The sequence below is a fragment of the Rhea americana genome, unplaced genomic scaffold, assembly GCF_003343005.1.
Source record: "Rhea americana isolate MKP2758 unplaced genomic scaffold, rheAme1 scaffold_46, whole genome shotgun sequence".
Taxonomy (NCBI): domain Eukaryota; kingdom Metazoa; phylum Chordata; class Aves; order Rheiformes; family Rheidae; genus Rhea; species Rhea americana.
Window position 1 is genome coordinate 1,170,631 of NW_028186601.1, and position 17,945 is coordinate 1,188,575.

Genomic DNA, 17,945 nt, shown 5'->3' on the forward strand with positions numbered 1-17,945 from the left:
ATAAAGAGTTACAGCGCTTGTAACTTCCCCAAAGGCAAAGTAGACTTTAAGACCAGAGTCCAAAAAAGTTATCTAATATATTGACATGAGATTTGATAAGGGACTGACCAAGATCAAGCTTTAGTGCTGAAAACCACTGGTATCTTTTAAAACTATTTTTGCATTGCCTAGCTTTGTGGGAGAAAACTGGAAAAAAAATCTGATGTTCCAAGGACACCCTGTACTTGGTTGTTTGCAATGGTTTTGATATGGTTAGGAATCAAAGTGAAATATTCCCTAAATGAAAAGGAGCCTTCTGGCAAGTTACAAACATCAGATGACACACTTGCATCTTCTTGTAGAAAGCTATGAAAACAAAATTATTTATTCAAAATTAATTCTGAGCAAAATAACTAATAAATATAAACCAACAGAAAAATGATAGAAAGCACATACATACAGATTATTGTATCACTTGATTACATTTATTATTATTTCACGCAAATGGACTATTATGCAATCATTGCATGTTATAAATTGAACTCGTTGCCAACTCTGTCCTTTCATCTCCCCCCACCCTTACCAAATTATAAGCTTTACTCTGATATTTAAGTAACTGCCTGAAGGCTTTGAAAATTCACTGCACAACCTTTCATCTATATCCTTTTAGAAATCTAGAAACCTATAGTGTTCACATGAGATTTTTTTTTTTCCTTCTGCTGGTAATGCAAATTCCTTTTGCATGCCTTTAGACAGAGTCTTACTAAGCTTAAGACTCTGGTTAAGATGCTTCTCCGTGTTTTCTTCTCATCATTCTGGCAGATGTCTCCATACTTTTTGCTAATCAGGAGGTGTTTCTAGGTTCGCAGAATACTCAAGGGCGGGAAACACTGGAATATATCCACAGTACAGTATAAACCTCACCTGTGGTCTCCGATACAATAATGAATTCTGCTGCCAGAGCCCAGCAGTAAGATTTTATTACATTGACAAACACAATTTATTACAGTGTTCCTTCCTGAAGTACAGTGGTAACATATAAATACAGCATGAACTAAACACTATAAAATACAGAAAGAGGAAACTCTTTGTGACTCCCAAAAGACAGAAGTCTACCTACCCCTGCAACAGAAAAAAAAAAAAAAAAATCAGGAGTACCATTACAGTTAACTGTGACTACCTGTAATCCAAATTGACATTGAGCTTAAATATATAGATATTTATACATAATACAACTATTTTATTTATAGGTTTACCTCCTAAAGCTTGTAAATTAATTGATAACTGTCATATTGCATTTCAGTGCTAAACCTTCATGGGGCAGAGTCAGGACTTCACTTTCTACATCAACGACTGCCGAGATCTCGGAGAGCTAGAGGAAAGAGCAGCCCTCCTCAAGAAATACAGGATTGCTGAGCCTTTACTTCTCAGCCAGAAACATATAAAGAGACTTGGTTCTCTGCACACTGGAGAACATTTTGAGCCTATTTAACTTACTACACAACTGAACTTTCAATATAGCTGCAAGGAAAGGAACACTTAAAAATATAGTGAAAACAGCAATAGAGATAGTGACACCATGGCTTCTGACACATACCTCCTGTATAATTTATGTGAAAAACGGGGTTTTATGCCACTATGTTTTATACAAGATTTAAAAATTTCTTTACATTTTCTACAAAAAGAAAATCTAACAAACATATGCATGAGTGTTGGAAACACTGCCCAACCAGAATTGCTATCTCAGAGTTAATAAGTCTTCATTACCAGCAAACTGTTTTATATGCATAAACATGCACGCATGCGCGCACACACACACACACACACACACACACACAAAATCATCTGAAATCTCTTCAAGTGAAAGATGAAAACTATAGCTGGTAGCGCTCCAGGAGAGGGATTATTGAGAATGTGGCAGACACATCAGTGTTAAAACCCTCCTATTCTGTTTTAGCTAACACAAGCAATTCAGAATCACAGTGTAAAAACTCATTTAAATTTTTTCATCTAGAACTTTTACGCAGTCATTGGTTACAGGAGCTATTCAGGGGCAGGGTCCCAGAAAGCACCGGATTACCTGCTGGCGAGCGGTCCCCGCTCTCGACCCAGTCGGCAAGTGGAAATCCTGTGTAGCTCACGTACAAAACTGAGGGCGAAACTGCTCAGTCAGACTTGTTTTAAATATTTATAAGAAAATAACTGAGTGGAGTCACTGTTACGAGACTCACTAGCCTTGAATCTGGCTAATACGCTTTGACGCTGCTCCTTAGACCAAGGGGAGACGTATGGCTCGGTTTTTCCTCCCCTTCTTCCGGAGGGATTTCACCGCGGCCGGGATCCAAAGGCCAAGCGGCATCGGCACGCTCGCGGGGGGCGGCTGCGGACACGCGGGGCCGACCAGGCTCCCAGCCAGCCAGGGGGGCTGCTGCCCTTTGCTGGGCTCCCCCACCGACGCTCGGAGAGCAGCACGCGGTGCCGAGCAGGCAGGCGCTGCTCTAGGAGGGGAAGGGATGTCGAGAACGAATTAAAACACAGAAGAAACTTTTTAAAGCTGTCACAGTTGAAAAGCTTTGGTGAATGCAGTAGCAATGCTGGAAACTCGGCAGAGTCATAGAATGGTAAGGTCGGAAGGGACCTCTGGAGATCATCTAGTCCAACCCTCAGCATAGCCCTGTACGGGGATTGAACCCGCAACCTTAACTTCTACTGTATTTATAAAAATCAGTACATTTTCTACACAAAAATCATAACATTTTCTACATTTTCTCCTTTTAGTACACAAAAGTGAACTCGTTCTAGCTTTCCCTCCCCATACCTCCCTTTCCCTGCTTCTCCTTCCCAGTTCATATTGTTTTATAATTTGCTATGAGTCATAGGTACTTTCAACATCATGGATTTTCATTTTTCTCCTGTCTCCTCATTTTCCTTCCTCCTCTTCCAACACTCTACAAATGCATAAAAGTGTGTTCTTGATAATCAAAAATGCTTCTGCTTCTGACTATTTAAATTAAAAATAAATTAAAGCATATAGCAGTGAGCACAGCAGAATACTGTTCACTCAGAGATGTTGCTTTCTATGAAAGGTCCTAGACTTCTGTGTGAGAGCTAGATTAGATGCCTGTTTTTTGAATGGGTATGGTTTTACACTTAAAAAAAGACTACTGAAATAATTACTCACAACCTAACTTCCTCTTTTAATGTGAAAGACTATAACATAAGCTCAGCTATTTCCAGTTTGCTCTTTGTCCCCCTGAAGGATGAGTTGGATCAATCCCTCACGTCAACTAGCAGAAGACTGTCTCTCCCTGTTCATCCCTCCATCCTCTACCATGTGTAGGGTCAAAAGATTCCTGAAAGACACACAAAACCATACCAGACAACACTGGAACAGACAGGGCCTGTCTGTGTTGGGGGGGCATCTTATTTTAATTCCAAGGTCAAAACCACAGCAAGAGAAACTAAGTTTTAGACTGGTGCTTTGCTAGAAATGTTTAGGAAGAACATGCTTCTAAAATAGCATGGAATTCAAGTTCAAATATTTCAAGCATATCCTAGTAGCACTGATTTTCAGCTAGTCAATTTTGAACAACTGTATCTGGAAAAAGGTTAATCACATATTTTTCTAAGAAATTAACAGTTTTTTTTCTTTAATTCTTCGAATTATTCATTCACCCTGAAGTTGCAACAACGTCACCACATATTTGGGGGGAAAAAAAAGCACTATTTGTACGTACTTTAGTCATAAGCACTTTAACTTATCAGTGGTGGTTGCTAATGGTGATGGGAAAGTACACACACCCAGTGCTTCTGTTGATGGGATCAAAACGAAAAAAAAAGTAATATCTTGCAAGGAGCATGTGTGACATAATAGTTTTGAGGAGAAAGGGGGAAAAAATGCAGTGATTCTTTACACTACAGCAGCATTTTAGGCTCACCTTTTAGCTCAGATTTCCCAGAAGTGCTTCCCTAGAAATGCTTTTGAAATAGCTGAATAGTAGGTTTTTGACTTAGATATTGGAGTATAAAGCTTAGATTTTCCTTTAGATTTCAAATGCATATGTTCTGTCATGCCACGCTTCAGTAGTTTTTAAAAACATTTTCGGTGATAACTGGGCAGGTCTGTGAGCATGAAGTCGTATTACATATAGCCACGTGGTTAATACGTAGTACAATTCCTGTTGAGCACTTCATTGCAAGACACAGTCTTCCAAGTCCTAATTGCCTTTCCAGCAGCACCCATACAACCTACGGTGCAGATCACCACAGAATTCAATTGCTCCAATGAAATAACCTGATTTAAGAGGATCCAGCCCCCTGCAATTTACTAGTGCTTAGCAGTAACAGGGGCCATATTGTAACTTAACTGATAACTGTCATATTGCATTTCAGTGCTAAAGTTTAGCACTGTTTAGCACATTTAGTGAAGAGAAGAACTTAGCAGTTCACTGGGCCATACTGTAAGCCATCAACAAAGCAACTGTTTCAAGTTTCCCTTCCTCAGCAACAGTCTTGCAAGGGCACTTAAAAAAAAAAAAAAAAGAAAAGAAAAAAGATGCAGCGTAGAGTGCAGAGCTGCAAATAGTTGCATGAGCACAACTGACTCCGTGAGGGCAGAATGAGTGCCTGCATAGACAGGGACCTCTTAATGCAGCTTTGCTAACATAGAAAACATACAGAACTGTCTACGTCCTGCAAACCTTACTGACTATTATTGAGACATGCTTCTAGACTACAGAAAATCCTACGCCACACAGGGAGGGATATGTTTGACATAATCCAGATATCCACCCAACATTTTAAATAACTGAAGGGAGGTTTCCTCTGTGTTAACTTATATTCTCAGTTTCTTAAGTATGTAAATCATTAAGTTGCTCATGAATTATACAGAATTTTTAATTCTTAATTTTTAGTAATAATTTATTTCAGAATTCATTAATTTTGAAATGGGCAGAAAAAGACAATTTCAGAAAATGTATTTCCCATGTAACTTAAAATAGCTATGTATCCCACTATGCCTAAAGAAAAAAAAAAGTAGCAGACAAAATCTGACAAGCTCTTAAAAAAAAAAAAAAAAAAGGGAGGGAGATACAGCAACTGTGAGAGACAGTGTTATGAGTAATTAAATAAAAAAGTGAAAACTTTCTTTAAGTTCTATTCCTTCCAAATTCTTAATGAATGACATTTTAAGAAAGAATTAGTATTGGCCAAAAGTCTCATGATACTGCTTTGCAAGTCTCCTTAGAAAGTTCTGAAAATGATCTTAAATCCTATCATCAACATTTATTGTATTTCTTTAATCCGAAACATCATATGGAAGACATCAAGGAGTCATTTACACTGAGTGTCCTCAGTGTTGCAGGACCCAAGTACAACATGTCAGTTCCTTGAAACATGCCTTGGTTTCAACAGTGCATACGGGATCAAGCCATGTTTTAATCATGTTTCCAAATTACTCTAGAGACTGAGGCTTTGCAAGGCTGCAAGCTGAGAAAAAACAACATTGCAATACGCTTCAGCTCAGCCTGCACCAGTACCCCAACACGTGCAGAAACCACGCTGGCAACAAATGCTCTAACAAGGTCCTATCACGCAGATTTTAGTAACACACATGTAGGAAGTTAATGGCTTAACACTGATGCAGAGCAAAATACATCTTCAGAACCATGAAAACTGAAACAAATACGCAACCAAGTTGCTAAACATACTCCCTTTGCCTATACAAATGACAAGCAGAAGAAAAAAAATCCTTCTCACCATTTCTCTGTCTTGCAAGTAAGCTTCTCCTCAGCCACCTCAGCCTTGCTCTCAAGATCCTTACTGTGTGCCACACCAAAACCAGAGAGAAAAGCCCCTTCCAACACTGACTGCACCTCCCAGGGGAGCTTGTCTGGCTCACTGCTTCGTATTGATACTGAAGGAGCTTAAGGCAAGCCGGTGGCGGATGCAGGACAGCTGCACTCCAAATGCCGCTGTGCTGGTAAACCTAGTGACTAGCCCCCTTAGCAGAGGACTTGCTGCAAGGCATCAAGGCACCAAAACACCTCTGACAACCTTCATAAGCAAAAGAACAAGTTCCTCACTGCAAATCACCAGCCAGCAGGGACAACAGGCCAGTATAGACGGTGATGAAGTTCTCCCCAAAAAACGTAAGCTGCAGAGATGACGCAAAGTCAATGAAGAAAAAACATCTGCCCTATCTCCTGCTTTCCCTCCTTCTAGATGGGGGGGGAGGGGAAGGGAAGAGTACTAAAAATTTATCTATAAAGTGACCACAACATATTTTCACAGTAGAAGGAGCTCCAATGAAGATATACTATAATGCCAGCAGTCACCATAAGAAAAATTCCTGGTCATGACTGCCTTTACCCAAGGCATCTGTGGAGAAAGCATCACAGTCCAAAATTTCAAAATGCATGTGCTTTTACATGCTCATTTTATAATACAGACATTTGTTAAAAGCAAGGAAGGAAACAAAATGCATTTAATCCTTGATCTTTGCACACAAATTCAGAAAGACAGAAGATTGGTACACACTGGAGGCTAGACAACTTGCAAGTTTGTAATTCTATGGAGAATTTTCAAATGCAGAAAGAAAATAAGGTGAGATTCTGTATCTGCTTCATCTCAAAGGATCACTTGAATTCAGCTGAGCCAGAACTTACACTTCATTTCAAACTGCATTTTTTTTCCTATGTACATATGCTATTTCTAGCTTCCTTGCTCATAACTTATACAGCTTATACACTTCGTATTGCTTCTTTACAATTCATATGCCAGCTCTCTGTAATTTTCTGTAATCATCTCCTGCCTGACTCTTATTTTGAATATACTCTCCTGTAGCAGCCAAACATTCAGTATTCCCTATAGCTGAAAAAGTCTTAGCCAAAAAAAAAAAAAAAAAAAAGTTATAAGCTATTTAGTTAGGATTCTTAAAAAGCCACTGTTTATTCATTGCAAAAATACTAAAAAAATACTCCTAATAAACAAATAATGTCATGCTTCATTTGAAACTCCTATTCTCCATGAATATGGCTGTTGTACAGGGGGTCCTACTATATTAAATCTTATTAGTTCTCTATCATTATTCATTCACTTGAATTGAATTAAATGCTCCCTAGTCTAATGCCCACCTAAAAGCAACACACTGTATAAACGTGGTTTACAAATTTCAAATGCAGGTTAACAGTCTTGCAGAAAGTCAGCCTGGAGACCAACACTGACAAAATGACACTTCCTAAAGCTAAAAGAATTCTCTTGCTTTGAGACACTCAGAGAGTTTTTCCCACTTGTATTGTCAAAACTAAACTACCAGAGGAGATGCAAACTAAATTTAGACCCTCCAGGGCGGCATTCATCCATAACCTGGTCTTTCTGGCACATCACTGCTACAGCAGGCATTCAAAAAGCTCAGGGGACACTACACTTTGCTCGGCCTACTTAGCAAGGACAAAAACACATCTAAGACTCAAGAAGAATACAAATACTTTATGACTAAGCCAGCTTCTTCCTTTGCTGCTTCTCATTCGAGCTCTGTTGCTGTAACTGGCAACTGGGAAACAGGCTGGCATTTCCACAGCACGTACGCTATCAAAGCCACTTCTCCACAACAGTGGAAAAACAAAGGCTGATTGATTTTTCTTTATTAAGAACTGTCACATCAGGCTTTAGGTATGCTTTCGAGCTCTGAATAAAGCCATTAGTAAAGGCAGAACGTAGTATTTTTCCTTACTGCTTAACTTCAAAATGTCCAAAATTAGTGTTAGGCTTGATAAAAAACTTAGGCACACGTGAAGTCTTGCATTCAGGTGCTGAACACCAGCATGTAAGAAGATGATGATCACAGCTAGGTGGCTCATGCCTCCTTAAAAGAAAACTTCTGTGCTGTTCATTCAGACTCAGTCCCTCTCATTTCTGGAGCCTTGTTTTTTAGTTTTTTGCGGTCTTTAGAGTACTCCTTACTGCAAGGAATGAATACAAACTGAATATTCACATGACAGCCTGACAAATCTTAACACCTTTTTCTTGAAAAGAAGAAAAGTCCATACAGTTTTACATTAGCATATAAAAATCCAGTTGCAGTGGCTCTGTAACTCACTGTTAATACTGTGAAATGCTTCATTGTGTTATAGAGCTTCCCACATATTCCTTCTCTTTGAAGTTTTTGAGAAATGCTCATATTTTATGGCAACTAATGTTAAGCAGCATGAAGCCTGCAAATGCTTTAAGGAACATTAACTAAAGGAGTGCTAGAATGAATGAGAGAGACCACCAGTTCTCACGCTATGGTCCATACTGTGCTTGCTGGTGGTTTGCCTTTTACTTGGCCCGTGGTCATCTGTGCTACCACTCCTCCTAGTTTCCATCTGGTAAACTACACTAAATAAACTACACATTCATTACATAAACTACTTGTAGTTTACATGGTAAACTACACTGAATACAGAAAGATTCCCACAGTTTATTTTCTGCCTACCTTCACTACCTACAGGGATGTTTTGCAACAGCCTGTGAGAAATGAACTACGCAGTCTCAAATGGAAAGGAACTAGCCCAAAAGACTACTGTGCTCTAGTATCTGCAATCATCTAGTAGAGATTAGATTCAACAGTTCCGACATTAAAGTCCTTTGAACCACAACAGAAAGGACTGTGCTAGCATGGGAGAATGCTTCCTCATGTAAGGAAATATAAAAGACCATTTTGGGATTCTAATGAACATTCATGTAAAAGTAGCAATATGTAAGCCAAATTGCGAAATTCAAATTTATAGGTTTATGAGATATGAATGTAAAAGCATCAAGTAACAATAGCAATTAATACAACCCAGGAAATTCTAAAGGAATGAAAGATCAAATTTATACAAGATAGGAGCAAGCATTCTAATGAAACAAGTTTTTTTTTTTCTGTTTTTCCCTTGTGGTACGTCCTAAAATCCTTACTGGAGGTCACAGAAAAGAGTTGTATAAGAAGCTGCGCAACAAAATGGGACAGTGAGTTTGTGACAATTTCCACACTTCTGCCTGCCTGCCTTACCCAGCTGAAGTCTCTACATCCAGATCTTCTTAAGTAAATTTAACTAATTTTCTTCTGCATAATCAAAGCTTTCTTAGATCACCTCTTCCCTATTTTGGGAAAGTTGTTTTTGTAAGCCCACACATATTTAACTTGATGGAAAGCTAACTTCAAAAGCTTCCTTTCAACTGTTTAGGAGCATATGAATAGCTATGTGGGAACAAATCAATAACTTACCCTGTCTAGTATACTTCCTGCTTCAAATAATGGCAAATGTTGGGTATTTTGGAAAGAAAATGTGCATTTTCTTGTATCTTTCAATTTCTTTATAGGTATCCATATATACACTTGTATATAGAATACACACATGTGCACCCTCAAGCCTAGATCTCCTCAATATACAATCCACCAAAAGCAAATACTCAGACTAACTTCCAGAAATGTAAATATAATAATAGATAGGAATAACATTTCAATTTCAAGTTCTTTGACAGCTGTTAAACTTGTATCTCATGTTCTGATGTCATTAGTCATGTCAATCAGTAACTAAGTATATATCAGTTACTTACATGCATTTAACCTGCACTTTGTCAACCTTAATTTCATGATCATTGCATTTCTTTAAGCATGTCAGACTGCTGCTAAAGATCAGATTTGTTTTGTTTGTTTGTTTGTTTTGAATTTAAAAAAATATGCTATAGGGTTGTCATCTTCAAATGGATTTCCTCTATCTTTCAGGAAACATCTATGAGAAAGAAAAATCATCAAGAATGGTAGGTAAATTCCAAGTATCTGAAGAAAATACCTCATTTATGCATTTCAACTGGACCAGTAAATAGCTGAGAAGTGGTAATGTAGTTTCAGTTCTATGCATTAGAGCATTGTGGTTGTAAATAAGATATTCCCAGCATGTCACTAGTGTCTGGAGAGAGTGATCTAGTTAGATCTCCTCCAACACAAACATCTTCAATTTTAAAAATCACAGTAGGAAATCAGAAAGAATCACTCCCCAAGGGCATCTTGTGTTCTCAGTAAAGCACTGGCCTTTGTCTGTATCATTTCTAGTCATCATCTAGTTATAAAATCCTGTTATTTCACATACATCTTGTAGCTTCCACTTTGGTTAATCAAAGTGTCCAAAATATTGAAACCATTACTGTTTTACAGAGCTCACTACTAAATTTACTTACAGGAGTTCAGTCACGTTTAAAGAGAAACAGGCAAATTTGCCTGACAAACTGCTGAAACATCTTACAGCAGCTAAATGTTGGTTTCCTACATTTCATATTTTTCTTCACTTCACACAGTCATACTTTGAGTATTTTTATGCAAACAGCAGCAGGGATTTCAGAACCCTTACCAGGAATGAACAGGTGCTGGAGAATTTTATTCACCTGGGTTTGCTGTAATCTGTCACATTTTAGCTATATCCGCTCTCTCTCTAAAAAGATACCTCCCTGGTAGCATTAAAACACAAAAGCTTACCATTGTACTCTTTTCTTGCTTTTTATTACTTCCAAGTATCTTCTGCTACAATCATGCTGCTCACCTCTGCATTTGTCACGCTTTCTCAAGGCACTTTATCTTTCCATAATTAACATGGACACAGAAACATTTCCTTTGTTTGTACATACGTTAGCCTCTTTTCTCGGAGTAACTGTTTTATGTCAAAGCTAGAAGTTATCTATTTTCAGCAAATCAGACTTTTAAAGTGGTTTTAAAATAAACATTGGTAAAACATACCATATTTTCTTACCTGAACAGAGTTGTTCGACTTTTGTGTAGTTTAAAGCTAATATATCATTAACCCATGCGATGATGTCATGTCTGCTCATAGTCTCTTGGGTTATAGAGGTAGAGTACACGTTGACCGCCATTCCCCAACTAGGAAAAAAAAGGACAAAAAAAAGGTATTTTTGACATTTTGGTAATTGTTTTCCAAACAGAATGAATTTAAACAGCTTGTTCAGAGACAGGGAACAAAAAGAAAAGCTGCATTACTACAGAACCTTCTCTTTTATGGAGAAAGGAGGCTCATTTTTAATCTTAAGCAATGTACATAACCTTCCCAATGTCCTCTTGGAATCTATAAACATATTTCTCTTGCTGTCATTGTACTCTTAAATAACATACAAGTCTGCATACATACAAATCTCTCTCCTTCATGCTAATGAAGTAGGAACAAAATGAATCAAATATAGCCTAAAGATATAAAGACAGAATCAGAAACCTGGTGTTGTCATTTAGTGTTGCATGAATACACAGATTTGGTATCTCCACAACACCTTTTGCAATTGCAAGATGATCATATTCCCTAAATCAGTATTTTAGTTTAAGATAACTTACAGAAGATTAAGCTGTTCTGTTTACTCAAATACTGAATTCTTACTCGGATAGAGACCTTTTGGATCATCAATTCAGTGTCCAGCAGTTACACAGCATGCCAAATAATCCTTTTTAAAATTTACCAACCTCTATCCTAAAAGTAAGTCAAATGTGTACTCCCCACAGTCCAGTTAGAAAGCTGATTTAAAGGAATTGAGTTCTGAAACATTATGAACATTTCCTATTCAGTTCAAATCCACTTATTCTTCTGCTACCACTATCTTACAGTTCAAATGGCTTTTCCCTCCCCAGAGCTGATTTCCTGATGTATTAGAGATTGCAAATAGAGTCTGTCCCAAAGCCCAGACAGGCTAGATTAAACAGATCAATTCTGAGTCTCTGATAAAGTCACATTTTCTTTTACTAGTCATTTTAGTAGTCCTTCTTGAACACAGCTACATGGAATTCAAATCACTGTTCAAAAAAACTTTCACCAAGACCTTGGATAACAGCACTTTGTGCTGAGAATTTTCATAGCCACATCGTTTCACAGAATGGTTGAGGTTGGAAAGGACCTTTAGAGATCATCTAGTCCAAAGCCCCAGGCGCTCAAGCAGCATCAGTTAGAGCAGGTTGCCCAGGACTGTATCCAGATGGCTTCTGAATATCTCCAAGGACGGGGACTCCACAACCTCTCTGGGGCAACCTGTTCCAACGCGCAGTCACCCTCACAGTGAAAAAGTTTTTCCTTATGTTCAGGCAGAACTTCCTGATTTAGTTTGTACCCACTGTCTCTCGTCCTTTCGTTGCACACCACTGAAAAGAGTCTGGCCCCATCCTGTCTACATCCTTCCTTCTGATATTTATAGACATTGAGAAGATCCCCCCAGAGCCTTCTTTTCTCCAGGCTGAACAGGCCCAGTTCTCTCAGCCTTTCCTCATATGAGAGATGCTCCAGTGCCTTCATCATCTTAGCAGCACTTTGCTGGATTTGCTCCAGTAACTCCATCTCTCTCTTACACTGGGGAGTCCTGCACTAGACACAGTACTCTAGGTGGGCCTCACCAGGGCCAAGCAGAGTGGAAGGCTCACCTTCAAGATTTCTTTTTTTTTTGTCTTAAATACATCTTCCTAGACAACCAAGGCCTTTTTCAGCAAGTATTTATAACTGACAGCAGGATTTATCATCAGTACCCAAATGCATATATGAGATGCATACTACTGATTTTTATTCCATTTCTATTATGCGACACTAGCCACATCTTTCTGTTTGGAGTTGTTGCTAAGAAAGATGAGCATATTCAAGCTTATATCATCAGCAGTTTCAAAAAGCTCAGCCAAGTCATGATTCATGAAAATAGTAAACAACAATGTTCCCAAAACTAATCCTTCAGGAAGTCCACAAGTGAAAATCAGAAGTATAGCATCATTCAAAAATGATCAAATAATCAGCAAGTTGTAATATTATTCTTCAAAGGAAATGGTTTGGTTGGAACTTCACGCTTTTTTCTCTAGTGACATCACCGTCTAGTGACATCTCGTAGATAACACAATTTGCTCCCTGCAGCACCGTCCTGCTGTGTCAGCCTTGGACCTCAACCTTCCTACTCAGTAAAGGAGAACAGGATCTCATCGGTGGAATCTGAGGCTTGCCTGGATTATTCTCTTTGAGGATTTACAAAGACGCAACAGTTTTGAAGCTTCATAAACAATTCTGCAGAGAACATAATGACTGCAAGTTACCTCAATCCATTTTTAGGTAAGCTGGAGCAAGTGGGCTAGATTTTTTTTTTTTAAGGCACGAAACGACTCAATAACATCTAAGTGTACAGATACATAGAGCAGAGGTAATGATCAAAACACATGAAGTTTGGGATAGAGGTTGCTTTTTTAAAGCAAATTTCACAGACAGAGGAGGTCATTTAAATTGTCTGCATCTACTGATGTGAAGAACCAAAACACAAAGTTCCCAAATTTGCCTTATCAGAGAGAGAGAGAGAGAGAGAGAGAGAGAGAGAGGCAGGCCAGTCAAGGTAAATCAGCCCTCAAAAATCAGGCTCTGATAGGCTACTGTCAGTATCCAGAGCAATTTGTTTAGGAGCGGACTGTCTCCCTACCCACGTCTATATGGGCACATCCCAGTACAGAACAAATTAGACTCTCCTCAGCCTGTGAAGTTCTTCCAACTTGGAGCTTCCTGCAGGCTCCCAGACAACACAACTAACTGTACGAACACTGCACTGTATTCAGCCTTAGGTTAGCAAAGGTTGTTCTCTTGGTACACATTAAGCTCCTGGAATGAACCGAGTGCAGGATTTAGAAATAGGGAGTGCCCTATTATTCTTAAAACCACATTATTACGGCTAATTAGGAAAACCGAGCTTCTAGCACTAGAATTGGAGACAGATTGTACAGATAAAAAGTACCTTTGTTACTCATGGTATCTCAAGTTTAAAACTTAATTTCTACCACATTTTAGTATTTTTATAGATATTTTTAGCTTTTTTATAGTAGAAAGATACTAATATTTTCACTATTAAACAGATTAAACACTTTGTAAAAACAAAGTAACAATTTAATAGTGAATTTAACACCCATTTAAGATTCACAATATTAAGTTTAATATTAAACCAACAGTTCAATATGGAACAGTCCACTCGTTCTAAAGAGCCCAAAATATTTAGATAACATTTAAACATTTTAGATAACATTTGAAATAAAGCTACTCTGTTTTTGGAATTGCCATTATTTTGCTCAAATTTTAATTGGCCTCCTTAGGCCAAGCAAAACACTCAACAATCATCAGCTCCCAGTAATGAAAGCAGCAAGTCTATCCTGCTAAAAAGATTAAGAATATCTACACGCAGGAAGGAAGCACCATTCTCCTCCCAAAGCAACCGTAAAGAGAGACGCGTGTCTTCCAGTAAGCGAGAGGAGGGCAAACAAGCTCTTCGCAGCACTATATGGGACTGAGAACTATACATCAGGAAATGGTGACAGAATGAACAACCTGAGGTTTAAAATAACATCCCGAAGCACACCTGTAATGTTATTTACACTGTGTCTGCAAACGAAAACAATTATTATGATCTCTGGGTCAAGCAAAAGTTTTGCATATTTGCTGGAGACAGCAGCTTCACATTCCTATACCTATGTTAGTGTCGAGCATGCATCAATTTGATTTTAAACAAACCTCTGCAAAATCAGTATTTATTTTGGTAGAAATCAACAAAATTATACAACTCACTATTTACAGTGACTTGGTAACACGTGTCTGAATCTTCTATGGTCTCTTCCCTTGAAAGGGTTTACAATGCCTTTGGTTCCTTTGTCCCCCTCCCTTCTAGGGTTATGTTTTAAACAAACACAGCTAGGAAAGATTTCCTTTACAATAAGTGTGTTCTAATTTGGTGCTCAGATGCACACGTATCCTGTTTGCCACACAGGCAGACCTTGGAAAAAATGAACAACAATTAAATAGAAAAGCTAAGGTATTCTGCGACAAGCTCAATTCCTGCACTTGAACCCACAGCTGAGACCAGCTTTTTCTAACTGACTCAGTTCCCTGCATGCTGAACTACTTCTAAAAATCTGATCCGGACTCAAAGCCCATATTAATAAACATCTCTAATGCAATGCAAGAGAAGAGCTGAGCAGGTGGAGACCTGCATGCTCTGTGAACGGCCAAGCAGCTAACAACTTGTTTGTATGTCTTAATATACTACTTATTCCTATCTTCCCAATACATTATTTACATTTTCAACTTGTTATGCCTTCTCTTGTTTAGACTGAAGGCTCTCAAGCATAAAGATGTCACGAGGCTTATACAAGCCTGAAGAACAGCATCCACCTCACGGTGATGTTTAAGTTTCCATCTTCCACACAGATGCCTAGTGACTCCGTAGCAACCACAAGTAGCTTCAAGACAGAAAATCGCATCCTCCACTACACCCACGGGCTTTGAAGATTTAAAGCCTCTAGCAATGCACTGTTACAGTTACAGTACTGCCTAGATGTGAAAGACTCTCTTTTATTTTACTTGCAAGAAACTGAAATTAAATCCCCAATAAATAAGAGCAATAGACTCTTTACTTGCTAGTTCAAGCCATTTCAGAAAACACTTCCACCCATGCATGACTAAGCACTACAGACATGAGTTCACAGGATTAGTTAGGTGCCAAAAATCATGCACATGCTTAAGTAACTTCCCAAATCAGAATCATACCAGCTCAGCATGTCCAATGGTCAACAGAGTATTCATTTTTTAAGCCATTACACACAGCACAGAGTCTCCAGGTATTAGGTATTTTCCCATTGCTCTTGCCATAGGTAACAGCTGCTTTACAAGATCTTATCCAGCTGTGTTTAAGGATGGTTTTGCAAGAGCCATATTTGCTTTGCTTCTTGAGGAGAGGGGAGAAAAGCAGTTGTTGACAGCCGACACTGTCTTATGCCAAAGCAATTGAAACACCAAGATTAGAAGGATTATAGCAATGAATCTATCTCCAGTGCAATTACTGATCACATGCGCAACCACCTCTGAACCTACAAAGCTTTCTTGTATTGTAGAATATGATACTGAAGAATATGATACGGAGTTTTTAAACATAGAGGATATCTGTGTAAAACTACAGAGCCTTCTTGAAGCTGTCCCCTGAAAGGGTTTTTCAGGTGAAAGCTACTGGAAAGCAAAAATCCATGAGAAAGGAAAATAAATAAATAAATAAATAAATGTGAGCCTCTGTGGCCACAGCCCTACAGAAGGAGAATTTATTCTTTACTATAATCCTGAAATGGTATTTGATTTGCAGCTGGACCTTGCCTGCTATTTTTGCATTTCATTACATACAGCCTTATCCATACCATTAGAGTCTACTTACTCTTGGAGACATCTTTGCTGAAGGGAATCTCGAGGATAGAAAAATAATATTAAAAAAAAAGACAGTACATTCTGTCCATGCACTGTTCTTACCCTACCTTTTGAGCTGTGCTGTGCTCTGCTCCTCTGGAAAATGCCATTGCAAAAACCAGTTCCCTCAAGGCAGAGTACTGTAACTGAAGTAACTTTTGCAGCAAGCATTATAAAATGCTCTATCCCAGTCAGAAACCTCAAACACTTAGAAATGAATCACAATGAGATATTGCCACAGAAAAAAAAAAGCAGAAAATAATGCTCTGGTTGTAATACTGGGAAAAAATCACACCTTTTAAAATGCTGAATGTCAAATCTCTTGTGCACTGTACCCCTGTTACTAACAGTGCTGAAATATTAAAAATCCTTTATTATTTATGTATCTCATTCACTTCCAAATGCCATTTTAGCTTCACAGCATGGATCTAACTTGAAGACCTAAAATCATGTGAAGCATGCTACAGAGTCGAGACAAGACTGCATCAATCCACGTACATTTTGATTGCTTGAATGCTGCAGCATCACTACCACCTAGCACGCTGAACTGTGTATTTTCTATTGTTCTCATCGCAGTTCTCTGTTTAAAGGCAAGTGAGGTTAGAGCACTAAGGGATTTATTTTGATTGGATTAGTGCATTTTTTTCAGTTTTGTTCTTTTAAATTAGAGACTGCCTGCCAATGCTGGGCTATTCTGACCTACATAAATGTTTATGATGGATATCAAGGCCTGGTTTACACCCTAATCTGAATAACTCCTACACAAACTGATGGTAATTCTGTTCTGTGGTACATATGGCTTTAGAAGACAAAGAAAAAAGAAGACAAAAACAAAAAACCCATCCATATGGGTTTCTATGGGGCAGAAAAATACTGTTTCTTTTCCAGACATTCACATCCTTCTGAAAAACACAACCAAAAGCATTCAAACAATATACACAATCTGAGCCAAAAATTCTGAGATGGCCCAACCACCACCACTGCCTTACCCTGTCTACTGCCTACTTTTTGCAAAATACTTTGCTTGAAGTTTATTCACTAAACAGTTGTGAAATTAGGGTAATTTCCATTCAGTGAGTCACTGGAATTTTATAGTTTTGATCAGCCAGCCAGATTTGCACAGCATAAGTGACAATTTTTCATTCTTGGACTACCTTCCGATTCCTTCATTCCTGCTGCCACTGACAGTGTAGAGCAATGGAATACGCTGCCCGTATCATGTCTCCACGGCAATACTAATGGATTTTATGCAGGACTCCCCTTTGCCTGCAAAAGTACAGTACAGCGTTAGCCCTTCACTACACACTATCTTAATTTGGGCTGGAATTACCTGCATAGCCTGAAAGGCACTTCCTATCAATTTCTATGAGTAAATGAATCTCAACTAAAAAAAATACACTCTGAGCAAAAGATAGAGACTCCAGAAAGGCAGACTTCAGTAGCCTATACGAAACAGAAGCCATTCACAGTCTTTGGCCGACACTGCTTCTAAAAAGGTATATTCACTAAAACTGTTTACAAATGAACCACAGTAATGTACAGCATTCTCAGACTAGACCTTAGAAAAACTATAATCTAACACAGCGTTACCAATTCTCAGTGCTGTGCAGACAGGCACTGTTATTTTAGGGAAAGCATGCATGAATATGAATACAAAATGAATGTTATCACAAATTATGAAGGCATTTTTTAAATGGAGAACCAGAGAAACCTTTGAAA

At 38.4% G+C, this 17,945-nt stretch overlaps 1 protein-coding gene across 2 annotated transcripts in view; it reads right to left on the bottom strand.

The window, feature by feature from the left end:
* The window catches only part of MAPRE2 (microtubule associated protein RP/EB family member 2), a 92,968-nt gene that overhangs the window by 27,108 nt on the left and 47,915 nt on the right, over positions 1–17,945 (bottom strand). For both annotated transcript variants that reach the window (XM_085316263.1, XM_085316264.1), the window contains one exon: positions 10,749–10,876. In XM_085316263.1, the coding sequence (XP_085172389.1) occupies positions 10,749–10,876 (128 nt within the window). The remainder of the gene's footprint in view (positions 1–10,748; positions 10,877–17,945) is intronic.